Raw genomic sequence first — 27,322 nt, 5'->3', positions numbered from 1 at the left:
ATGCAAGGGGAGCCAAACCCTAGTGCTTCCCTTATTGACAGAACCATCAAGATGAGAAAAGAAACAGAAGCTAGGAAAGTGGTTTTAGCCTGGGGACTCCTAAATGTATCTATGGCTGGAATGATATATACTGAAATGTAAGTTAATTAGCCAAAAAGGGAGGGAAAAGTGAAAATTTAAGAGGCCAATGGTTGGTTCCACGGGTTTTGTGTTTGTTTTGATTTTTGGTGTGGTTTTGTTTTGTTTTGTTACTATTAAAAAGCCTTTTTAATTTTTTCAGGACTGGAAGAATGTATAGTTTATATTATAATGTGAGATACTGGCCCCTCTGGTATATAGGTAAGTAATTAATTTTCACTGCAATGTAGTTACTCCCAGTGAAAAACTGTGTTCCAGTTTAATTCAGCTTAGTATTCATTCCTTTATTCAACAAATATTTGAGTGCCTCCTGTGTTCCCAAAACTGGGAATACACCAGGAAGGGAACAAGGAATATTCTAGTAGAAGAGACAATCAAATTAATAATACGATTCCGGATAATCATGAAAAATAAAGTTTGGAGCTGGTAAGATTTGTGTTTGTATTTGTCTCCCTGAATTGCCTTCCCTACTTCTCTACTTTTTCACCTTTCAAGATCAACCCGATTTCTACTCCATTGATGGCTTCCTCAGTTTCCTCATCCTTCCTCTCTGTCTGCTCTTCAGTAGTCCTTGGGTATAAAGGGTCCTTATGGCCATTGAAGTAAATTCCAAAGTCTAATACATACATTAAGCTAAAGTCTGATAGGGAAGTGGTGTGGCAAGTGGAAGAGCAAGAGTTTTGGAATCTGCATACCTGAGTTAGAATCATGGCTTCAATAACTAGCTGTGAGCTACTGCAAAAGTCACTTGACTTCTTTACAACTGGTGGTTGATCTTTAAAACAAAGGTGAAAATGTTTACTGTAAAAGCTTGTAAGGATTAGTGATAATATTTTGAAACTCACTGGTAAATGCCCTACACATAATAGACATTCATTAAGTGAAGTGGTAACTCTTAGGAATAAGAAGATAGTTTTCAATTTTGTTGTTAATCTGCTAAAGTATGCATGGTTTTGTTTCCCCCCTTTAAATGTTCCACCCCCCTTTTAAAAAATAAATAAATTGTTCTCTTCCAGAGCTTGCCCTTGGATTTCTCTTCAGCCTAAATGCTTTATTTGATTTTTGGAGATATTTCAAGTACACTGTGGCACCAACAAGTCTGGTTGTTAGCCCTGGACAGCAAACACTTTTAGGGTTGAAAACAGCTGGTAAGTGTTTCATATCTTTTGCAAAGGTGGGTGAAAGGTTGGCAATAAATCTTTCTCAATTTAATTTTCTCTTCTCATAGACTCAGCTAGAAGGGACTTCTAAGGCCATCTGGTTCAACTGTATTAAACAGTTCTACAATAAATGGTCTTAAGATCAATGATTATCTTTCCTATTTATATAAATTGAGTAACATTCACAGTCTCATGGAAGTTTGTTCCATTGTTTAATTACTGTTAAAATTAAATGACTAACTTTTGCTACATTAAAGCCAATTTCTTATTTTGAACTCTATGGAAATGGTAAACAACCATTTGTGTCCTTTGGTAGTAATACTTTATGTAATTTAACAACCAGGTCACTCTTACTTGCCCTTTTCCTGAAGGAAAAGATTCAGTTCATTAAATCTGTTTTCATAGAAATTTTATTTATACTTACACATAATTATTTGTTTGTTCCTTCTAGTTGTACAGACTACTCCTCCACGTGATCTGGCAGCACCCCAAATCCCTCCCTCTCCACCTTCTCCTTCAATTCAGGGTCAGAGTGTATTAAGTTATAGCCCATCTCGCTCACCCAGTACCAGCCCCAAGTTCACCACCAGCTGTATAACTGGATACAGCCCTCAGCTACAAGGTCTGTCATCAGGTGGCAGTGGTTCTTATAGCCCTGGAGTGACCTACTCACCCATCAGTGGTTATAACAAGGTAATGACTCTTTTCTCTTGGCCAATCGCATTACCATTTTAGAATTGGGAGGTTTGAATTGAAAATCATCTGGTGAGTCGAAACTCCTTCTTTTATCAATGAAGAAACCCAGGACCAGTGGATAATTGACTTGCCCAAATTGCCCATTTAAGAGCTAAGAATAGAAGCCAGATTTCCTGACAGCAGTTAGAAGTTCTTTATATCACATCTTAAAACAAAAGAGAAGATTTAGCTTTTGAAAAGATAACGAACTGAGGTTCACCATCTAGGATCTTTCTGCAGTCTTTAAAACAAGTTGAAATTATGATGATTTTCTACTTTAGTTTCCTTTACTCATGTTTTCCCCCTTTCTTTGCTTCTTTATGTGAAACTTTTATATATCCTTATAGAATATTAATGCTTTTCATCATACTGGAGTATCTTCTAAGCTAGAAACTGAGATTGTCATGTAACTTGACTCTTGAGTATGAATACTCTCCATAGGATGATTAGAAACCTTCATACCATCTCCCACAGTAAAGTGGACTTTAGTTTTAATTTTTAGGCTTGATAGAAACAAAATTGACAAATTTGAAATTGTGACTCCTGCCTGATGCATAAGGCTATAAAATAGGCGTTAAAAGAGGGATGGTCACATTTTCAAGTCCTTTTTTTGGCCACACCACGTGGCTTGCAGGATCTTACTTCCCTGACCAGGGATTGAACCCGTGTTCCCTGCAGTGGAAGCATGGAGTCCTAACCACTGGACCGCCAGGGAATTCCTGGGATGGTAACATATTCAGATGCTGACACTAGTTAGACTAATATCTCTATAGTTAAATGAGAAATATCTGGAAATGAAATCAACACACTGTCTACCCTCACCCTTTTACATAATATTTCTTTGTAATGAAATTCCATACTACTGGTTACCTAATAATAATTTTGGCAGGAGACTGAACCCACCTACCCACTAGTGTTGGAGGGTCTCCTGCAGAGGTGGGGGGTGGCTGAGGCTTACAGTGGGGACAGGGGCACTGGCAGCAGCAGTTCTGGGAAGTACTCATTGGCGTGAGCCCTCCTGGAGGCCGCCCCACCATATATCCTGCAGGCTCCAGTGCTGGGTCACCTTGGGCCAAACAGCTAACAGGGAGGGAACACAGCCCCACCCATCAGCAGACAAGTTTTATTGAGCATGGCCCTGCCCACCAGAGAAAGACCCAGTCCCTCTTAGATAGCCTCATCCACCAGAGGGCAGACAGCAGAAGCAAGAGCTACAGTCTTTCAGCCTGCAGAACGAAAACCACAATCACAGAAAGTTAGACAAAATGAAAAAGCAGAGGATTATGTCCCAGATAAAACCCCAGAAAAACAACTAAATGAAGTGGAAACAGGCAACCCTCCAGAAAAAGAATTCAGAATAATGATAGTGAAGATGATCCAGGATCTTGGAAAAAGAATGGAGGCAAAGATTAAGATGCAGGAAATGTTTAACAAAGACCTAGAAGAACTAAAGAACAAACAGATGAACAATACAATAACTGAAATGAAAAATACACTAGAAGGAATAATAGAATAACTGAGGCAGAAGAATGGATAAGTGACCTGGAAGACAGAATGGTGGAAATCACTGCCTTCGAACAGAATAGAGTCAGAAAACTGGAATGGTGTCCTGGTATGATCTTGAGAAGTTACCTAACCTCTTATACCTAAAATTAATACAGTAATAATATTTACCACTTAGTGAGAAGATGAAATAAGGTAATGTAAATGAATCATAAAATATTGTGCCCCTTGAGCAAGATAAAACCAGTTAATGAAACAGTAACCCAAATACAGTCACAATATATATAAGGATTTAACATGTTAATTGAAATAAAAGAAAAATCAATGTGGAAGAGGATTAACATTTTTATTTGTAAACAGCATTAAATATTATAAAATTTGTTAATCCTTAATTTATTACAAACTAATATAAATTGATCATGAAACCCCAGTAGAAAAAAAATTGTCAATGTACTGGAGTAAGTAGTTAATATAATAGGTAATACTACTGACAAGTAATTGTATTTTTAAGGTGTTTAACTTAATAAGGAAAATGCAAATTAAATATACATTTTTTTAAAATTTTATATATCGTAAATATTTTTAAATAGTAATGCTGATGGACACATACCAAAATAGGTATTCCTATCTATTCTCTTCTGATAGGAGTATAACTTAGTACAACATTTTCATTTAATAGAATGGAAATGTGTATTAAAAATGTTCATATGCTTTGGTCAAGTCATTTCAGTTCTAGGGATCTCCTAAAGGAAGTCATCAGAAATTCAGCTAAGATTTATGCACAAAGATGCTGATCATAACATTATTCACAGTAACCAAAAATTTTAGACAATCCAAATGTCTAGAATATAAGAATGTAAAAATAAATTATGATAGATTTGTATTACGAAGTATTATATAGCTAGTAAGAATATTTACAAAGGATTTTTATAGAAAAATTCTTGTTAACTTTAAAAAAACAATATAATGCTAAAGGGTATTATCTCAATTATATAAAAACAAAAATATATTAACATATATGTACATTTAAAGAGTTGAAAATACATGAAATGTGAAAAAGGATTATAGTATCTCTAGGTGGTAGAGTTACAAGTATGGCTTATTTTCTTCATGCTTTTCATTTTTTAAAATATACATATAGGGCTTCCCTGGTGGCACAGTGGTTGAGAGTCCGCCTGCCGATGCAGGGGACACGGGTTCGTGCCCCTGGTCCGGGAAGATCCCACGTGCCGCAGAGTGGCTGGGCCCGTGAGCCATGGCCGCTGGGCCTGCGCGTCCGGAGCCTGTGCTCCGCAACGGGAGAGACCACGGCAGTGAGAGGCCCGCATACCGCAAAAAAATAAAATATACATATATTACTTTTTTGGAAAATAGACTATTTTTAGAACAGTTTCACGTTCACAGCAGAATTGAGAGGAATAGAAAAGAGATTTTCTGTGTACCCCTGCCCCCGGCACAGGCACAGCTTCCCCCGCTATCAACATCTTGCTGCAGAGTTGTATGAATAGAAGAGCCTGCACTGACACATCATTATCACCCAGAATCCGTAGTTTACATTAGCATTCACTCTTGGTGGTGTACAGTCTATGTGTCTGGACAAACAAATGACATGTATCCACCATTATGGTTTCATACAGAGTAATTTCATTGCCCTAAAAATCCTTTGTGCTCTGCTTATACATCCTCCCCCTACCCCAACCTTTTCCACAATCATACAATATGTAGCCTTTTCAGATTGGCTTCTTTCACTTAGTAATATGCATTTAAGTTTCCTCCACGTCTTTTCATGGCTTGCTAGCTCATTTCCTTTAGTGCTGAATAACATTCCATCATCTGGATGTACCACAGTTTATCCACTGACCTACTGAAGGACATCTTGGTTGCTTCCAAGTTTTGACAGTTACGGATAAAGTTTCTTATAAACATCTGTGTGCAGGTCTTTGTATGGACATAAATTTTCAGCTTTGGGGGGTAAATGCCAAGGAGGAGGATGTTTGTTATGGTAATAGTACGTTTAGTTTTGTAAGAAACTGCCAAACTGTCTTCCAAAGTGACTGTTTTGCATTCTCACCAGCAATGAATCCAAGTTCCTGTTACTCTACATCCTCGCCAGCATTTGGTGTTGTCAGTGCTCTGGATTTTGGCCATTCTAATTGGTGTGTGCTCTTTGAAAGTCAAAAACCAAAGAAATTTCAGTTAAAGAAAAATAAAATAAAGTTCTTTTATTTTGTATAGTTGGCCAGCTATAGTCCCTCTCCATCTTCTCCATACCCTACCACTGTTGGACCAGTGGAGAACAGTGGATTGAGATCTCGCTACCGTTCTTCACCCACCGTCTACAACTCCCCTACTGACAAAGAAGACTACATGACAGACCTACGAACCTTGGATACTTTTCTTAGAAGTGAAGAAGAGAAACAGCATAGAGTTAAGCTGGGTACATATATATTTTATTTAGATCTAATGTACGTATTTTTGTGTCATTTTACATTATCTTCAACCTTTACTTTGATCCCATACATAAATGTTTAAGTCCTTTAGTAATACACCTTGTGTAGCTTAGGAGAGAAATACATTTTGGTTTTGTATTTTGTTCAGTTAGAAGAATTAAGTTCACCAAAATTTAAGATGTAAAATATACCTGAGTTAACAGAAATCTTGAACCTTTTGTCTACATTACTATTGAAAGCTTTTTCGTATAATGTAAGTTATAATTTGTTTAAAAGTTGAGGTCATAAAACTGTTTTTGATCCGGTCCACAGCAGAGCTTCGTGAAGTGATAGTTGTCTCCTTTCAGGTAGTCCTTGGGAAGGTTGGTGTGGCAGGGAGGCTGGAGAGAGCATGGATTTACTCCAGAAGTGCTGTTGTTTTTGGAACATTTTTTAACTTGTCTCTAGTTTGCCTTGGGAAGCAGTGTTAGCAAATCTTAATCTATTTGGGGTGGATTTGATTATTACAAAGTCTATTATTGAAACCAAGTTAGGCTATTGAGCCGAGTAATGATTTTTCCCCCTCAGGAACTTTCACAGAAAGCACATTAGGTGCTAAAGCATGGCCACAGTGAGGAAGCCAATTATTGGACCATGGCTCTTTGTGTCACTTGAAATCTCTCTATTGATTTTTAATTTAATTTTGCCTGAAAGTGCCACAAATGTCAAAGAAACAAATCAATATTATCTTGTTATTTGTTGATACATGCTTTTTTTTCTTTTTAAATTTTGAAATATTTCAAGGATACCGAAAATTATAGAGTGGAATACAAAGAACCCTATGTACCCTCTACATATTTTTGTCATATCCAGGTATTTTCTGACTTGCATTTTTATTTCTTCGTTGACATATAGGAGTTATTTAGAAATATTGTTTGGAAGTATTATTGGTGATTGGTGTTGCTTTTAATTTCCAAGTATGTGAAATGAAAGGCTTTGTTATCTGTTTTTTCCTAAGTTAATTGTACTCTGGCTAGAGATTTTGATCTGTACCCTATTAATTTTTTAATATTTTTTTTATTTTTATTTTTTTTCGGTACATGGGCCTCTCACTGTTGTGGCCTCTCCCGTTGCGGAGCACAGGCTCCAGACGCACAGGCCCAGCAGCCATGGCTCACGGGCCCAGCCGCTCCACGGCACATGGGATCCTCCTGGACCGGGGCACGAACCCGTGTCCCCTGCATTGGCAGGCGGACTCCCAATCACTGCGCCACCAGGGAAGCCCCCCCACAGTTTGTTTTAGCCAGTTTGGACTGATAGTTCTTTCTTCAGTGGTGTCTGAACTGCTGTTTAACTCATTGAGCTCTTTGTCTTTTTTTCTTTTTTCAGTTTTCAGAGTTTCATTTGGTTCTCTTTCAGATATGCCTGATTTAGAGTATCTTGTTTTGTTCTTATATTTTCAGTTCTTTTTCCTATCTCAGTCACTTTAAACATGCTTTTTAAAAGTCTCTGTCAAGTAGTTCAGTTATCTAAAGTTCTTGGAGATTACATGCTAACATTTTTTTCTTGTTGACTCATTTGCTTGGAGACATGTTTCCCTGTGATTTATGTAATTTTTGTTTGTTTTTGGTAAGCTCATCTTCAGAAGAGTTTTATCTGTGCTTTTTCTGTCCTAGGCAGGCTGGATGGAAGCGTTGTTTCCTGCTAGCAGTTTTATATTTGCCTCTACCAGGTGCCTAAGGAACATCATTGACCTTGAACTAACTTAAGTAATTTGGGGGCTTGGAGGTTCCTGGACCTCACAGGGAGTGTAAACGGGCACTATAAACCCATGTGAAGATAGATCTGTAATTTTTAAATCTCTGGGGGTTTCTTTTTAAACAGCCTAAGAGAGACAAGCTTCCTTGTTATTTCCTGGTGTCGGTGGACAGATGTTTTTTCCTTATCCACTGAGAATGTGGCCCTTTGAGGTTCCTGGCTCTATGCAGGGTGCAGGGAATAGAGACAGGAAGAAGGTCTCAGTCCAGCTGTCTACCTCTCCTGGACCTGTATCCACATTTCCAGTTCCCAGGCACTGAAATCCAAGCTGATAGGTTTCCCAAAGCCTACAAAATGCTCCAGAGCAGCCACGGCATCAGCTCACATGCAGGCCACTGGCCACTCTGACTTTCAATTTCCTCTTCATTTTTAGCTGCTGACTCTTCCTCTTACATTATTGCAAGCTCCATTATTCATTTAAATTATATATTTTATTTGATAAGCATATATATATATATGGAGATGTTTCAGGTTACCTGATTTATTATGTTGCCAGACTTCCAAATCTCTGTGCTTTGATTCTTTGGTCTTTTTGGTTCTCCAGCTACAGGTTTTGTGCTGTTTTGGTGGTGGTGGTGATTACAGAGAAGCCCTATTGTGTCGCTTGCTATATATATTTTCCTTGTACTTTGGCTAATGTACAACAGATATAAAAACATATTTCTGTCATCTGTATAAAACTTTTGTCATCTAAAGCCACACTTTATTGAAATTTTAGTTCAAGTTTTCTCTCAGAAAGCTTGATTATCATTTTCAAAGTTAATAGTCAAAATAATTAATCAAAATAGGATAAACTTTGTGCTCTATCATGACCATGTCTCTTACCTTCCTTTTTTATTCCCTATTAAATCATTTGTGCTTGTTTAAAACTTTTTTCCTTGACATTAATTCATTCCTCTAAGTCAGTGTTACCAGAAGTCCTACTTGAAATTTTTTTACCCCAAGTGTGGTATTTATTATATGTAATTATTTATTTTCATGCCAGCATGAAACTACTTTCACCAGTGCTACTAGCACAAGACTGGCTAACCTTCAAGGTTTTGATGCTGTGACTTGAAATACTGCCGCATATCCCTTTCATGATTTCTTGTCTTTTGTGCCTGTAAACATCACTAGAAAACCAGTTTTATTATTTTACAGTCATTCCTTTTAAAAATTCTGCTAAGATAAAAAAAACTAGTTTGTATTTGTGACTTTTGTGTGAGGGTATGAAATATTAATTGATACTTTTGATATCAGGTAAACTCTGAAAAAATTAATTCTTCATAAGTATCATATAGTTGTCGTTGAAAATTCGCTCTTTATTCAGGTACTGGGCTAGATGCTCGGGAAAAAAATACTCCCTGCCCTCAAAGAGCTCAAATTTTATTTGGAAAAAGAAACAGACCTTAAAGTGTGATAAGTACTGTGGTAGATTCTTCTGTAGTATTAAGTCCCTAAATTTGAGTATTTACATTTCCTAAAAGTAAATTTATAAATTTAAAAGTGTAATCAGCAGATGGTCTCTTAATACAAGGCAGGAATTACTACAGACTATAAATAGAACACAGTGTAGTACAGGGAAGAGTGAGTTTAGCTGCTAGCCAAAAGACTAGTTTATTAATAAGAGGCTGTAATTATCCCATTCAGAAAGAGCTTCCAAAAATTCAAGCAAGAACTCCTTAGCCTATTTATTTCCTGAAGAAATTTGTCTTTTGTTTCTCTCTGAATCATTTGAAAGTCTTAGAGAATGAAACAGGCTTAATTTTACAACAAAAATAAACAGACACTTTCAGCCACTTAGAGAGCATATGGCTCTTAAAGTGATACTGCTCAGAAAATGTTCTTCTTAATTTTCCATTTCTCTGAAGAAGAGAGAACGTTGGGAGCAGGGAGGAGAGGAGGCTTTGTCTTTTTTTTTTTTTTTTTTTTTTTTTTTTTGCGGTACACGGGCCTCTCACTGTTGTGGTCTCTCCCGTTGCGGAGCACAGGCTCCAGACACGCAGGCTCAGCGGCCATGGCTCACGGGCCCAGCTGCTCCACGGCATGTGGGATCTTCTCGGACTGGGACACGAACCCGTGTACCCTGCATCGGTAGGCGGACTCTCAACCGCTGCACCACCAGGGAAGCCCGAGGCTTTGTCTTTGATTGCCATTGCCTAGGTTCCTGGATACCCAGAGTTCATATACCAGCTCCAGATATCAAAATTACTACAACACACTGATAATCTTTAAATTAATCATTGTAGGAAGCCCAGATTCTACTTCGCCTTCCACCAGTCCTACTTTCTGGAACCACAGTCGTTTTATGGGGGATTATGCACAAACTTTAAAGAAGTTTCAGTATCAGCTTGCCTGTAGGTCTCAGGCCCCATGTGCTAACAAAGATGAAGCTGATCTCAGTTCTAAACAAGCTGCAGAGGAGGTAAATGGAAAATAAAAATGACTTGATGTTTATGATTTACAGATTGGTAGAAAGTCTTTTCTTCTTCTGGAACTTTGTTTTCTGTAACCTCCACTTCTACTGGCTAGAAACATAAATCTGGCACACATTAAACGGTAGAAAGACTCCTTAAGTTTGTGTACCCAAAACTGAATTATGTACGTTTTACTCTTTATGACACATAGTTAACATTACTTTCCTGCCTAAAACATTTTTCTGCATTCATTTATATTGAAAAGGTATCTCAGGTATCTACTTATACTTATTAGCATATACAAGACTCTTGCTCTTGAAATACATTTAGATTAGAACATTTGATATTCTGTAACTTCTTCAGTTTAAAAGCAAATAAAGGATTTAAATTTTGTTCTTAAAAGCAAGAAGAATGTTCTTCAAACATATCAATGTAAGGAATTTTAAATATATATGTGTGCATGAATAGTAACTACTGCATATTAATTAGATCAGTATTGATATTCATGAAGTTTTTTCCAAGGTATTCCAAATATTTCTGAGGATTCCAAATATTTCTGAGGGTGGGGGAAGGAACGATTGATAACTGGCATTTTATTTGATTGTTCATTTTAAACATTTTTAATAGGTCTGGGCAAGAGTGACTATGAATAGACAACTTCTTGATCATATGGATTCATGGACAGCCAAGTTCAGAAATGTAAGTTCTGACATTACTCTTTGGACAATATTAGTGCCTCTTAATGTACAAAGTATGTTGTTAGAATATCAGTTAGAGGTGTTAATTATTAGAATATCAGAATTAAGTATTATTAAAAGTACAATATGTGTGGCACATATATAAGAATAAACATGACATTTACCATATAGTGTCCGTATTCTTGGGGATTTTTTTTCCCTCTGTATTTAGCAAATCAGTGTATTTTGAGTGGATAAAGGAACAGTGTATTTAGTTGCTAAGATTTTCCCTTTCCCAACATCTCAATTTTACTTTTCAAAGAGCTTTCCTGTCAGAGTCTGTTATGTGTCTAGAAATGTGAGGGGAGCAAAAATGAGGTCCTTAATGTCAGAAAACTTCAGAGTTAGAGAACATAACATATGCTTGAAGCTACTTCAGAGTATATCAATTTCTTCGATTTTTCTAAAGAACCTTCTAATCTTTGGCCTAGAGGTTGGCAAGGCCAGCTCTTGCATATACAGAGTGAGTTAGTTCCCTGGTTTCAACCCTGCCTCTTTCTGTTGTTCTCTGTAATACCCATTTGTCCCGATTCCAGGGGGGCGAATTGGCCCCTCCTCCACTGCGGGAAGCCCCTCCACTTAGATTCTGTAGAGGCTGCCGCTTCTTCCACTGTTTGATCCTTCAACACTCATCCACCCACTGTATAGCTTCTAGAAATGTGTTGAAATCACTTGTTCTTTTTTATTCTTTTTTTTTTTTTGCGGTACACGGGCCTCTCACTGTTGTGGCCTCTCCCGTTGTGGAGCACAGGCTCCAGACACGCAGGCTCAGCGGCCATGGCTCACGGGCCCAGCCGCTCCACGGCATGTGGGATCTTCCCAGACTGGGGCATGAACCCTTGTCCCCTGCATCGGCAGGCAGACTCTCAACCACTGTGCCACCAGGGAAGCCCCTTTTTTATTCTTTTACTATAATTTAAATAGGGTATCAAGAAGGAGTGCTGAAAGTAGTAGCCTACTTTCTTGAACCAGAAGCCTGATTGGCTTTTTTGAATAAGAATTCCAGAGCCAGCCCTAGAACTACTCAATCAGGTTTTCTGGGAATGAGGCCTAGATCTCTCTCCTCGAGCTAGTAGATAATTTTGTTGCCGCCTAGGAGTGGCTGGCAAGTAGGATACACTTAATAAATGTTGGAAGAATGAACAAGTGAAATGATGTCCTAGAACTGTACTTTCTTTTATTTCCACTCATAGGCTTATCTAAAAATGTTAATATATTTATAAAGTCTTGGTCAGAAGTATTAGCTTAGAAGAAATACAAACACAGTCCTTTATCTGAATTCCTTAGGCTACAATGTTCTGAAATTTAGGGTTTTTTGTAGTTTTTTTTTAAAAAGCAGTATATGCATATACCATATATTTTGTAATACACTAGCAGGGTCTTGTTAGTACTCAGTAATCAACCACATTAATGTTTCTGCAGCAGAGCATAAGAACTGTCACGCTAGGTAGGATAAAGTCTAATAATAGCTTCACATGAATTCAGTTCAGGTCTTGCCAGTATATCAAATTTTCTTGCTAAATAGATTATAAAAACACTTCATTTTCAGAGGCTTTTTAATTCAAAAATTTTATAATGAATTGTATAGACTTGTATTTGATCTGAAGCTTGTTTTCATCCTTCTACTTTATGGTTAAACAGAAGTGTGGAAACAGAAATAGCGGTTGAAGTTGCTGTGAACAAACACAAAACACATAACACAAAAACTAGATGGGGTATTTCCTTGGGCAGTCTTTTCACATCCCAGAATGAGTTTGATATCAGCCATGCAAAGTGGAATTTGAAATTCCTAGTCCTAAAGTGAATATTCACAAACTAGTTTCAAATACAGTAAAATCTGTTTTCCACATGGTTAGGGGATTGAGTGAGCCTGCTGAGAGCTAATCTATGTTATGTTATGTTAATCTAAGTTACGTTTAGTTTTAAAAACTATTCTACTAACCACAAACCAGTATAAATGCTACATGTGTAAATGTGTGAATAATTACCCTAGAAATGTAAACTGAAGATGATCCTTTTAGCTAAGTATAATGATCCTAGAAAGAAGAATTTAAGAAAAACTTAACATGTAGCTGAAAGTTTTATATCTTTAAAAAATAGGCATATGTGATTTAAGAATAAATCTTAGTCAAGTTATACTCTGTTAGCATATTTACTTATCTCTCTCTAGACTTCAGGTAGCTGCTACTTCCATTCTCTTTCACTATACTCTGTTAATATTCAAGTACAAGACAGCAAAAATAGTTTCATGAAAATAATTATTTGAGAAATGCTTTAAAATTGCGTGTGTAAAATCATTACCTCATTTCTTCCTAGTGGATCAATGAGACAATATTAGTGCCACTTGTACAAGAGATTGAGTCTGTCAGCACACAAATGAGGCGAATGGGTTGTCCAGAGCTGCAAATAGGAGGTATGTGAAAATAGAGCCCAGCGTTTGAGTTCCTTCAGTGAATCTGCCAAGTGGAAAATTTCTTCTTGTAATGGGCTATTTAACACCACCTTTTGTTATCTTGAGGTGAAGAAAAAAACTAAATGTCTATAATATCACTTTTTTAAAAATATAACAGTTTTATTGAGATATATGCAGTTCACCCATTTAAAGTCTACAATTCAAAGGTTTGGGTTGTGCAAACCATCCCCACAGTCAAGTTTGAATAGTTCATCACCCCAAAAGGAAACCCCATAGACCCGTTTCCAACCACCACCCATCCTCCAGCCCTAGGCAACTACCAGCCTACTTTCTGTCTCATTATATAGGCCTGTTTTGGATATTTCATCTAAATGGGATCATACAATATGTTGTCCTTTGTGACTGGCTTCTCTCACTTAACAATGTTTTCAGGGTTCATCCATGTTGTAGTGTTTATCAGTACTTCATTTCTTTTTATTGCCAAATAATATCCCATTGTTTGGATCTACCACATTTTGTTTACCTGTTCATCATTTGATTGACATTTGGGTTGTTTTCACTTTTTTGGTTATTATGAATAATGCTGCTCTGAACACATACATACAAATGTTTGTGTGAATATATTTTAATTTCTCTTGGGTATTACCTAGAAGTGGAATTGCTAAGCCATATGGTAAATCCATGTTTAACCTTTTGAGGAATTGCCAGACTGTTTTCTAAAGCAGCTGCACCATTTTATGTCCCCACCTACAGTGTATAAGGGCTCCAGTTTCTCACATCCTTGCCAATACTTGTTATTATGTGTCTTTTTCAGTTATCCTAATGGATATGAAATGGTATCACATTGTGTTTTTAGTTTGCATTTCCCTGATGGCTAATGATGTTGAGCATCTTTTCGTGTGCTGGTCCATTCATATATCTTCATAAGCAAAATATCTTTTCAGATCCTTTACCCAGTTTTTTTTCCCCTTTACCTATTTTTAAATTGGGTTACTTGTCTCTTTATTATTGAGTTGTAGGTGTTCTTTATATATTCAAGATACAAGTCTCTTATTAGATATTAATTTAAAATTGTACAAAGCATAAAAAATGTGTACAGTGCTAATTTAAAGTCCCCTATTTTCAATATAAGAAAAATACATTTTTCTTATCTGCTAAAAATAAAATTGTTAAGGTTTTGTGTAATATAATTTGCCTAAAGTATATATATACTATAACTTATTTAGTGTTAAATAATTAGGTTTCAAAATAAATAAGGAATATTTTAGTCAATCAGCTTTCTAGAGAATAAATTTCTTTCTCTTTGAAATATGTAAGGGCTTTGGATTGCACATTAACACTTTCCACTTGCTTTTGGGTATCTTTTTAATCAGTCTTTATTCTCTGGAATAAGTATAGTGTTGTGCATCACTAAAGTACCCACGTGTTGAGTATCTGTATATTTTGTATATAATGTATACAACACTCACATTAACCTTGAAAGCTAGCTTTTAGTGCCACATTTTATGGATCAGGCTACTAAGACTCAGAGAGGTTAAGTAACTTGCCCAGTGTCACAGAGCAGTGATTTGAGGCCAGAGCTTTCTGACTCCAAAGTCAGAGGGTTACTTTCTTGGTAATGTTATTTGAACCTATGCTTATCCTTTTTGAGCTTTTTTATAAGCTATAAAAATATGTTACCTTTCACAACATTTTTACCAGTGTGATGTGCTTTTTAAAAAAGAATAACATTGTTTTATCACTATGAAAGCAACATGCATATGTTCATTGTAGAAAATTTGGAAAGTACAGAAATACACAAAGAATATTACCCATGATTGCGCTTCAGTAGATAACCACAATCAATCAGTTTTAAATCACAATCACTTATTCCTTTTGGAGAAAAATACTATGATACTATATATATCAATGGTAAGTTATACCATAATTTAACAACATTAAAATATGAAAAGTGTATACTTAGGAGTTGAGCAAATAGTACATATGTATGTATATATTTTTAATTAAATTGGGGTCATATTGTTTTGTTACCTGCTTTTTTCCCTCCACTTTTTCTACTTTGTTAAATATTCTCCAGTACTATTTTTATGGCTAGTTTGTATTTCTTTTTTATGTATGTAATATATTGTATTTAACTGATCTTTATTATTTAAAATTTAGAAGATTTTCCCTTTGATGTTATTAATAATGCTGTAAGTAAATGTCCTTTTACCTAAATATTTGTGTACATTTATAATTATTTCCTTAGGATAATTTCTTAGGAGTGAAGTTGTAAGTTCAATAGGTATAAATATATTAAGGCTTTTAATATACATAACCCTTCAAAAAGCTTATACCAATTTATATTCTAGCAATAATGTCACATATAAGAAAGCCTTTTTCCCAACATTGGGTATTACTAGTATGGTTGTACATTTTGAAACTTTTTGTTGGTTTATTCCTTCAAAAAGCTTATACCAATTTATATTCTAGCAATAATGTCACATATAAGAAAGCCTTTTTCCCAACATTGGGTATTACTAGTATGGTTGTACATTTTGAAACTTTTTGTTGGTTTATTCATTTCTTTGGATAGTTGTCTTTCATGAAGTGATGAGAGAAATCACTCATAAAAAGTGTTCACTTGTCACTGGCATAATGGGTAACTTTTAATTCAACCTGATTTTGAAAGCTCTCATGTGTCTTTTTATATATACCCCACAAAACTCTTCTGTGTATTAGTTGTTTATAGATCTGGCAAAATGGATTTGGCTGTTTTTGGAGTATGCATGTGTTTGTTTAAATCTGGCCACCTTGCCAGAAATGATCAAATATTTTGTAGGTAAAGTAGATAATGCAGCTTGTTAAGATAAACTATCGTTGCTTTCCTTTATTCTTTCAACATCTATTGAAGGAAGAGCATTTGAAGTTTTTTCAAAGATCCACATGAGGAATAATCTGTTTTCTGTGTGTTTTAATTTTAACAGAGGCTAGTATTACTAGCTTGAAGCAGGCTGCTCTGGTCAAAGCTCCACTCATTCCAACTCTAAATACAATCGTGCAGTATCTAGACCTCACGCCAAATCAGGAATACTTGTTTGAAAGGATCAAAGGTAATTATTGATTTGAAGAGGGAAAAAATGAGAGCTTTTTCACTAGTTTGAAATTTTATACAGGTAACATGGGAAAAAATTTTTTTAATTATAAGTATCACTGAAGTATGATCTTATTTTATAAATACGTATTTAATAATGGTTTTATTAAGGCTTATACTTGAACAACTTTTGAGTTTTATATTCTGTATGCTTAAAAATGGTCAAAATAATGTAGTTAGCCTTGAATACATTAATTACTAATTTTGTTCTAAATAGGGAAACTTAAATATGAGCTAAATGGGCTCACATGAATATTTCACTCATTTTCTATTCTTAAGCTACCAAGAATGGATGCCACAATGACATTCTTTATAATTTCAGCATGCCGATCCTATTTCTTTCGATTTTTATAAGTCATATGTAATATGTTGCTTCTTTATATTTCTGTTATATTCTGATTATTTGGGGGAAATATGATCTTCTGAGGAGACTGACTTGAGACTCAGGAAATTTAGCCTCCCTGGTACTCCCACATACTCTCTTTATGCCTCCCTACATTTATTTGGATAAACTCTGTAAAATGTTCTCATCACTAAAACAAGTTTTAGAAATAGTATTTCACTCTAGATTTATCATAAATCTTAATTTGAAAATGTAATGTTGCCCCTTCTCTAGTCTAGGTTTGGACTGAGGTTTAGGAATAAACATTTATCATGACTTACTTAGGAATAAACATTTATCATGACTTACTTACGTACTTACTTACTTATTTATTTATGGCTGCGTTGGGTCTTCTTTGCTGCGCGTGGGCTTTCTTTAGTTGTGGCGAGTGGGGGCTACTCTTCGTTGTAGTGCACGGGCTTCTCATTGCAGTGGCTTCTCTTGTTGCGGAGCACGGGGTCTAAGCAAAAGGACTTCAGTAGTTGTGGCACGCAGGCTCAGTAGTTGTAGCTCGTGGGCTCTAGAGCACAGGCTCAGTAGTTGTGGCGCACGGGCTTAGTTGCTCCAAAGCATGTGGGATTTTCCTGGACCAGGGCTCAAACCTGTGTCCCCTGCATTGGCAGGTTGATTCTTAACCACTGTAACACCAGGGAAGTCCCCATGGTGCTATTTAATCTTTTATATCTTGTATTTCTTTGTCTGCATGTTTTGATCAGGTTTTTAGATGTTATACTTTCCTTACTGTAACCCCTTAGCCTTTTTTTTTTTTTTTTTTTTGCGGTACGCGGGCCTCTCACTGTTGTGGCCTCTCCCGTTGCAGAGCACAGGACCGGGGCACGAACCCGTGTCCCCTGCATTGGCAGGTGGACTCTCAACCACTGCGCCACCAGGGAAGCCCCCCCTTAGCCTTTTTTTTTCCTTCTTGTATATTCTTAGCTTATTTTATTTTACCTTTGTTGCTACAGAACTTTCCCAAGGAGGCTGTATGAGCTCATTTCGATGGAATAGAGGTGGAGACTTCAAAGGCCGCAAGTGGGATACAGACCTGCCCACTGATTCTGCTGTAAGTCCCCAGTTTTTTCAGTTTGACATTTTTGTTATTGGGTTTATTTTTCCATTATAAAAATGAATATTGAAAAGAACTTAGAGGGAATTCCCTGGCAGTCCAGTGGTTGGGACTCAGCACTGGCTGTCACTGCCGTGGGCCCGGGTTCAATCCCCAGTCAGGGAACTAAAATCCTGCAAGCCACACAGTGAAGCCAAAAAATAAAATAAATAAATAAATGAATAAATAAATAAAAATGAAAATAAAATAAATAAAAAGAACTTAGAAACTAAGTAGAAATACAAAATTTTTGTACCAGCATCTTAACCCAACCACTGTTAATATTTTGGTTTATTTTCTTCTTTTTTTTTCTTTACTTATATTGTGCTATTTTTAGTGTTTTTATCGATACAGATATAATAATCCCATATGTAAAATTATGTCTCCTGCTTTTTTTCACTTTTCAGTGTTATTTGCACTATTACACACTGTCATTTAACTGTTCTCCTATATTGGACCTAAAAGTTTGGAAAACATGTAGTGAGGGAGGGATTTTTGTTTTTCTGTCTTAAATAATACTGCCAGGAGTAACATAATGCATGTTTCTTTCTTATTTAGGATTATGATTTTAAGAAAGATTCCTAGAATTAGATTTATGAAATCAGAGTATAAAGTTTTTGAGCATTTAAGAGTTTTTCAAAATTATGTTTGTTCTGTTTTTTATAGTGACTGTTATGTGTGAAAATGAAGTTTAAATGCTGATACTCAAATTCAGAATTGAATGTATGTGTATTTTATTTTGATTTTGCTGTTAATTACCTATATGGGTGTGAATGATCCCCTTAACAGAAAACTAGGAATGTCTTGCTCTAATCTTTTCATTTCATAGATTTCATCTTACAGATATAACCACTTGAAAACATTTTTGCTAATTCTTTCTTTGGAGAAAACTTAAAAATTGGAGTCATTATAAACATGTTTTAAAAGTACCACATACATACTTGATCGATTTTCATGCTGACTTTGAAAAATTGTTTCCTCGTCTTCAGATCATCATGCATGTGCTTTGCACCTACCTTGATTCCAGACTACCTCCACATCCTAAATACCCTGATGGAAAAACATTTACTTCTCAGCACTTTGTTCAGACACCAAATAAACCAGGTATAAACAACCTCTCCTAAGAGGATGAATTGAGTTTTTCACATGAAATACATCTAGTGGTTTTGTTTTGTTTTTTTAATGTAGCATATTTCCTTTACAGACGTGACAAATGAGAATGTTTTTTGCATTTATCAGAGTGCTATCAACCCTCCCCATTATGAGCTAATCTACCAGCGTCATTTCTACAGTCTTCCAAAGGTACTTCTAAACGTAGCAGTTGCTATTACTAATGTCATGGATGACTTGCTTTGTTAATATTTTTAAAATTAGATTCTCTTGTTTATGGAATAGGTAAACTTTTTAAATTAGGGAAAAAGTGCTAGTTTTGTATCCCTTTTTTTAAAACTCTAAAAGTAATATGTGCTTAATTTGGAGAATTATGCAGAAAAGGAAGAAAAGTTCATTATTCCATTATTTACAGGAAGCTCTTGTTAACATTTGGTATAATTTTTTTGGTAAATTTCATTTTGGTCTTTTTCTGTACTTATTTATGGGTTGAAATCATATTATTTATGTAGTTTTATATCCTTTTTAAAATTAATGTTATAATTTTCCATGCCTTTAAGAATCTTCGTTAAAACACTTTTTAATGGCTATTTTAAAACTTCACAATAAAATTATAACATAATTTATTTAACCACTCCCCTACAGTTAGATATTTTGGATGTTTCTAAGTCTTCATTATCATAAATACCTTTATGCATATAGCTGTCTGCATTTTGGGTAGTTTTTTAGCCTGAAGTCCAAAAATGGAATTCTAGGTTATAGAATATTTTCAAGGCTGTTAAAATATGTTATCAAAAAGATGATTGTACCAGTTTACACTTCTATCCAGGTATTTTACCTTTGATTACAAACATCAGTTCTGTTGATGACCTTTGCAGTTATTTTTGTTACCAGCATCTATACTAAGAAATTTTACATAGACTATAATCATAAATTGTATCCTTCACTTCATCAGATACCCAGGAGAGAATTTTTTTTTTTTTAAGTTTAATATTTCAACTTTGTAAGTGTAAATATTTTGGGCCATTCAAGTTCCATGCAAATCCTTTTTTTTTTTTAAAGAAACACTTGTCTTTAAAAATCATATATCCTAAGATTTTTTAGTAAAAACACTAAATCAGAATAAGCAGGTATAAGTTAATCAGTAAATTGAAAATCGAAATCAGGAGCTATTTCACAGACCAGAAATTACATATAATAGTTTGATTTTAGTGCTGGCAAAATGCTGCCTCATAGTCCCTTGTAGATAAAATAAATTTACATTTAATATGTTACTTACACTGTTAACATATATCATAATGTATTTTGAAGTGTGATTAAAGGTTTTTTAATTCCAACACTGTTGTTTATGCTGTTAATTTGGGGGATAGAGTATTTTTTGTGTGTAGGATACAGGGGTACCAGCTTCAGAATAACTCCCATCCAGACCTTCATAAATGCTGCTCCCCGTGTATGGGAACTTCCCAATGTGTTTATTTCTGCTCATCTTTCAGGTCTCAACTTAAAAATTTCTCTCTCAGGGAGGCATTGCTTGCCTCACCACTCTGGGTTTAATGCATATGTTCCCATGGCACCCTACACCTTCTTCTTTCTCATAACATTCATCACACTTTATTGTAATTCTGAGTTTCCTGTCTGCCTTTCCTACTAGACCTTAAGCTCCTCAATTACATGGATCCTCTCTGTTTTATTCACCACAGTATTCCCACTTCCTAGCACAAAGTGGGCACTTTGTTTAATGAATGAATGAAAGGCTGAATTACATGGAATTCCGAGTTAGTAGAATATAAATTGATAGGATCGCATTTACCTATCAGGCTGAATGGTTTGGTTTCGTTAGGTTTAAAACTTGCTGTATTTTTTGTCTTTGTTCCAGGGCCGAAATAATATGTTTCATACATTATTAATGTTCCTCTATATCATAAAGACCAAAGAGTCAGGAATGCTTGGGTAAGTACTTATGCTTTAAAAATACAAGTACTTAACTTATATACTGTTTTCCTTATGTTCAGATTCTGCAGCAGGCAGCATCATACACTGAAGATTTGTGGACTGAACAGTAAGAGATATGGCTTCTAGTACTAGCTCAGCCCTGTCACTAACCAGCTCAGCCATCTTGAGCAAGTCCATTACAGTAATTCCTTGGAACCTCCATTTCCCCATTGATAAAAAGGCAATTTGACCACATCATTGGCTTTACAGCTGTGTCCCCCAGAGGAACAACCCTGATATATCAGGCTCTTGCCACTTTAAAATTTAAAAACAAAAACAAAACTGGAGTCCTATTTATTCAAGCTATCCCACTTCAGACACAAAGCCTTCTGCAAAATGTTTACACTTTCAGAGAGACTAAGTCAGCACCAGTTCCATAATATTGTTAATTGGGATGGAAAAATGGTCAGTTGAAATTGTTTACTTTGTTTATTCTAAATACTTAGTAATGAAGCTCACATACTGTTACAATAAACTCAAAATTGCTGTCTTGTTATTTAGGTGATTTGAAATTTTAGTCCTTCAAATAATATTTGAAGTAAATGGACCTCAGCTAATGCTGGGTAAATCTGGTAATGCAAGGACTGGAAGTCTGAAAATCTGGGTTCTGGGTCCATCTCTGCCTGCACTGTGTAACTTGAGGTTAAAAAAATGTAAAGGGAAGGGCTGAGTAGAAAACATCAGGGGTCTGTTCCAGTTTTGTATGCATGCTTCTTTTCAGTTTTATAGGTGCCCTGTTTTATACAGGTTCTGGAACTCCACTGTCCAATAAAGCAGCCGCCAGCCACATGTGGCATTGAGCATTTGAAACATGATTAGTCCAAATTGAGATGGGCTGTCAGTGTAAACTACATAGACTAGAATTTGAAGACCTAGTACCAAAAAAGAAAAAGTAAAATATATCTAATAATTTTGTATATTGATGACATGTTGAAATAATGTGTTGGATATACTGAGTTAAAGAATATTTATGCTACCATGGCTCTTTTTTCTTTATTTTTTAATTACAAAAATAATGCATGCTCAGTATAGAAATATTTAAACAATATAGCAGTGTATAAACTAGACATTGAAAACTCCCCTCTGATCAACTCTCTCTTCTGATCAACTCTCCCTCGAGGTATCCATTGTGTTAACAGTTTCAGGTGTACATTTTCAGACTCCTTTCTGGGGAAAGTTGATTTTTTTTTAGTTTTCATTTTGTTTAAAAATATATTGTACCCAAACATATTACTCTGTGACCTGCCTTTTAATCTTATGGTATATCTTGGATATTCTTCTGTGTCAGTAAATACAGACTTTTTTCCTAAATTTTCTAGCAGTATTTAGAAAGATATACATGTATTAGAAAGATGGAACGTGCTATAAATATATTGTTTTGTAATTCTTAACAGTGTTTCTGGAAGACTATTTTGAAGTGAGGAATTAACTTAGAAGTATTTTAAATAAATAATGAATTTTTGGTTTTAATTGAAAATTTATCTTTTCTCTAAAAATCTAAATTGACACATAAGTGATTTGTCATGATAACATGAAGCTTGTGTTGAGTACCATATATAGTTTGTCATGTACATAAAAATGTAAAATCTTTAAAAGTATTGGATTGGCCAAAAAGTTCATTTGGGTTTTCTGTAACATCTTAGTGGGGCAGTAATTTACACAGAGGCCCAAAAGAATTGGTATAATATTTAAAGTGCTTATCTTCTCTGAATGAGGAACTTACATGTGGAAAATGAAACATTTTAGACTAAAACTAATCTGTGTTTTATTTATTTGGGATTTTTTTTTTTTAACCAAGGGAAAAGTCTTTGAAATTAACTTAAAATATGATTAATCTTTTTAATACATTTTGGAACAATCAAATGTTAAAAACTGCTCTCCTATACCTTAAAGGAAGGAAATTTCCTTTGCTTAAAGGAAATAAGCAAGTGGCTCAAATATAGACCATTTGGAATCATGCCCATAACACAGCAGTTTAATACAAATCCATTATCAGTTCAATGCCACATATTTGTGCGGTAGTGGAATGAGATGAAAGTTTTACATCCAAAAGGGAAAAAAATCTAGACAGAATTGACTGCACAGTAATTTGTGTCCTGTTTAGTAAAAGACACCATAAATAAAGTTTAAAACTAAATGACAAACTGAGACAAAGACTTATAATTTCAACATTTAGAGCAAAGCCAAGTTGATATCCATCATGTATAAGGAGCATATATGTTAATTAGAAAAGAAAAATATAGGAAATGGTCAAAGACACGAGAGACTTTCATAGAAGAGTGTCGTGCAGATGGTTAATGAACATGAAAAGATGCTTAGTCTCATATACAATCAAGCCAGAATTAAAACATTTTTTCTATCAAATTGAAATTTATCATTTGCAGTGTTGGTGAGGGTATGGAGAAATGGGAAAATATAGTTGATGAAATGACCTTTTTTGAACAGGTAAAATTCTCTAAGAGGCCTAGCATCTCTAACTCCTCAATTTTTAAAAATTTAATTGACACTTACTTAAATCCTACTTGCTAAAATTGTCCTGTTTAACTCTATCTGTTGTAATAATTCTTGAGGTCCACTGAAAAATTAATTTTCAACACTTCATAAGTCCATTTATTCTAAATTTGGGTTTTAAGCACAGTTAAGAAAGTAATTACTGTTTCTGGAATTCACCTGATAAACCATGTGTAACATAACTTATTTCAGAAAAGCACTAAATGTTAATTAAACATGTATCCCTTGTAAAGACTCCTATTTTAGTTATTTGAAAAAAGACCTTAAATGCTGGGCAGTCAATTCCACTAAAACTTTTTTTTTTCTCTTTATAGGAGAGTTAATCTTGGTCTATCCGGTGTGAATATTTTGTGGATTTTTGGCGAGTAGTGGGTCATTTAATCCCAAACTTTTGGACTTCATTTGACTGAATCAGAAGTTGAATCTAAGTATCTCTGAGTCACTGCCTCTTCTGAAATAAGATACATATGTGTATGTTACAGACTTTAGATTTAACAAAAAATTAGCTATTATGAAACTTCTTTGTAAAAGTATGCCCTATATCTTCTACACCAAGAAACATTACTTTATCATTTCAGAAAAAAACTGCAATCCTTCAGATTTTTGTTGGCCAAAACAGTGCAGCTCCCCCTTAATTGAGTCCTTCTTCACTGTAACACCCCAAATAAGAATCATCTGCCTGATTCCTCCCCACAAAAATTGTTTTTTCAGTTGAGTTATTTAGTATAAATAATTTTTTAAAAAAAGCAAATTGAGGGCTTCCCTGGTGGCGCAGTGGTTGAGAGTCCGCCTGCCGATGCAGGGGACGTGGGTTCGTGCCCCGGTCCGGGAAGATCCCACATGCCGCAGAGCGGCTGGCCCCGTGAGCCATGGCCACTGAGCCTGTGCGTCCGGAGCCTGTGCTCCGCAACGGGAGAGGCCACAACAGTGAGAGGCCCACATACGGCAAAAAAAAAAAAAAAAAAAAAAAAAAAAAAAAGCAAATTGCTTATTTTTTTTAGTGTTTATATTACCCCAGTGTTCAACAAATTAGCCCAAGGCCCATATTTAAAGAAATGAGATAAACTTTTAAGTAATAGTTCATGTGCATTTAAAAATATTATTGGAAGAGGTTTGACAGTATTAATGTTTAAAAAGTCAACTCTTGATGAAGTTCACAGTCTTGAACATGGTTTGAAAGATGCTGCCTGATCTTCCCTCTGCCCCCCTTGCCCCTGCCTCCACTCCAGTCTTGCCTTGCCCCTCTCCTTCCATGCCCCAGCCACACTGGCCCTCTCTCAGCTCTCATCCCAGGGCCTCCATGCACTCCCGCTGCCTGAGACACTCCGGCCCCACTCTAGCCAACCCTCCTCAGCACCCTTCTAGGCTCTGCCTAAAAGTTGCTTTCCCAAAGAAGCTCTCCCTCCCCCCACTCCTTCCATTCCCACCTCCCACAGATCCCCTGACTGTTTTCTCTCTTGGTACCTTTCACCTTTGCTTCATATCACCGACCATGGTTTGAAATCACTTAGGCACGTGCATTTCTTTATATGTCTCTCTAAACCTGTGCTGTTCAATACAGCAACTATCTGAGGCTGTGAAGCACTTGAAACACGCCTAGTCCAAATTGCGATGCGCCATAAGTGTAAAATCACACCGGTTTCAAAGACTTGATAGGAATAAAAGACTGTAAACTAAGAAATAAACAACTATAAAAAGTCAGCTCTTGGGTTAAATTTAGCTGATAGAATTAAACTATTTAGGTCTTAGTTAAGAGGCTGAAGACATCAAGAAAACAACTGCCTTGGTTTTAATAACTCAGTTTCACTGTTCCATAATATTGTATTGAGTTCCCTTTAAAATCATATGATATCTTATCTGTTTAAATTTTTTAGATATGTTCAAAATATCTGGAAAGTATGAAATAACCAAGTTTGTAAGTTTTGCTTAACTCTCCATCTTTATTTTCTTACATGTATATGTAGTATATCTAAGGCTAGTTAGCAATTGCATGTATTTTTTGGGTTGACATGTTACTAGAGACTGCTTTACCTGGAAACAACTAAAACTAGTATTTTCTCAATAACTCCGTGTCAATATTACATATGCAGCTCATTTTGTATAATTTGTAAATCTTGTTCCTGTTTTTTAAAAGTCAGATGTCCAAAGGAAAGGAAGTTTCTATCCTTTAACTGCTTTTGATGTATGTTAAATTTGTTTGTTATGATAAAATACCAATTAGACATGTTAAATATAAGAACATGTAAAAATCGAAGTCTCCTGTTTCAGAAGTTGGTGTGTCTACTTCACAATTACAAAGAATAAAAACTGATGTGTCATTTCTTATATTTAAAAAAGTTTATGTGTCAGAAATGCAATATACAGTAAATATTTCACGTAAAAAGACTAGGGGTACACATTAAAAAGAAAAGATATTTTGTTTGCATACTAAGGGTGGTGTGGGTTACTATACTCTGGGTAGCTTTCATTTATTAACTTGTCTTCACAAATGTTTGAGCCAGCCTATACTTACTATAGCTTTTATTAAAAATACTTTGATGAATTTGAATTCATACTTCAGGAAGACAGTGCACTGCAAACATGGTAACTTTTTTGGTCCTTGTGTTAAAATTAGTAAATATTTCTCACAAGTTTTTATTTTCTTTGCTTGACTCATCCTTGTAGGATCAAATCCACTAATCTTCTAGATGATGTTCACTGTATCACTTATTCTTTTTTTCTCTGAATATCAGCCTTTTCTTCAGCCAGATTTGTTTAGAGGCATGTTTGTAATTTGGTTCCTACTGTAACATAAAAATGCTGTGTTGCTTGACTTTCTCAGATACACACTTTAAACTGATATTTAGTGGTGAAGACATGCAGCATGTAGGTGGCACTTCTAAACTCAGCTTTGTGATTATAAATCCTTTGAATGCGGGCATTCCTCAAAGGTCATGCTTTGGTCCTCTGTCTCACGGCTTATGCTTTTCCTTAGAGATCTCATTCATTCTGTGGCTTCATTTATCACCTCTGCATTTGATTCCCAAGTTCATCACCAACCATACTGTCTCTCCTGAGCTCTAGTGTTAAATTTCCTGTGACCTGTCAGACATTTCCACTTGGATATCATGCACATTCTCCATGTGTGGAACTGAATTCACATCTGCTGAAACAGCTCCCTCTCTAACATCCCTTTTTCTGTTCATTGTACTACCAGTCGCCCACACTCAAAACTGCTGTCATCTTGACTCCTTGAGCTCCCTGGGTCCCCAATCCAATCAGGCAGCAATCTCATCCATTCTTTCTTAACAATGTCTCTTGCAGCTGTCCCTTTCCATTTCTACTGCCACTATGCTCATTTACACCCTTATCAACTCACACAGGACTACAACAGCCTAATTAATCTCACAGCTTCCTAATTGTTGCCATGCTTCCAGATTTTCCAATTCATCCTGCACACACTCTTGAAATTCATCTTCCTAAAACACTTGTTTGATCATTTCATTCTCCTGATAAATTCCTTGGCCTGACATTTAAAACCCTTCATAATCTGGCCCCAAGCTAGCCTTATCCACCTGGATCCTTGGCTTCAGCCATTGTAGGCTGCTCCTTGCTGGGCTGTCTGCATGTATCTCCTGCCCATCCTGATCACTCCCTGGGGATGTCCCCTCCCCCTCTACAGTCTACCCTTCCCTTGAGACTTTGCTCTAATTAAACCCGCTATTTTTTGGAGCTGATCCTGACCACTGCAGCTGGCAGTCATTTCTCCCCCAGGGTGATT

General features: G+C 35.7%; 1 protein-coding gene across 2 annotated transcripts; it reads left to right on the top strand.

Annotated features, from left to right (window-relative positions):
* On the top strand, positions 1 to 23,931 carry TMEM209 (transmembrane protein 209). Of its 2 annotated transcripts, XM_065884176.1 has the most exons (14): positions 1 to 137; positions 281 to 339; positions 1,155 to 1,286; positions 1,750 to 1,991; positions 5,772 to 5,973; positions 10,012 to 10,187; positions 10,807 to 10,878; positions 13,233 to 13,329; positions 16,296 to 16,421; positions 17,810 to 17,907; positions 18,939 to 19,053; positions 19,154 to 19,251; positions 20,936 to 21,009; positions 23,877 to 23,931. In XM_065884176.1, exons 1-14 carry the CDS (start codon positions 1 to 3, stop codon positions 23,929 to 23,931), a joined length of 1,683 nt encoding a protein of 560 aa, XP_065740248.1. The 2 variants fall into 2 exon arrangements, with proteins under 2 accessions (XP_065740248.1, XP_065740249.1); XM_065884177.1 differs by lacking the exon at positions 16,296 to 16,421.
* The last annotated feature ends 3,391 nt before the right edge of the window (positions 23,932 to 27,322 follow it).

The sequence above is a fragment of the Phocoena phocoena genome, chromosome 9 (genome assembly GCF_963924675.1).
Source record: "Phocoena phocoena chromosome 9, mPhoPho1.1, whole genome shotgun sequence".
In the NCBI taxonomy this organism is placed as follows: Eukaryota; Metazoa; Chordata; class Mammalia; order Artiodactyla; family Phocoenidae; genus Phocoena; species Phocoena phocoena.
The sequence above is the reverse complement of the archived record's forward strand: the minus strand, read 5'-3'. Positions and strand labels throughout refer to the sequence as shown.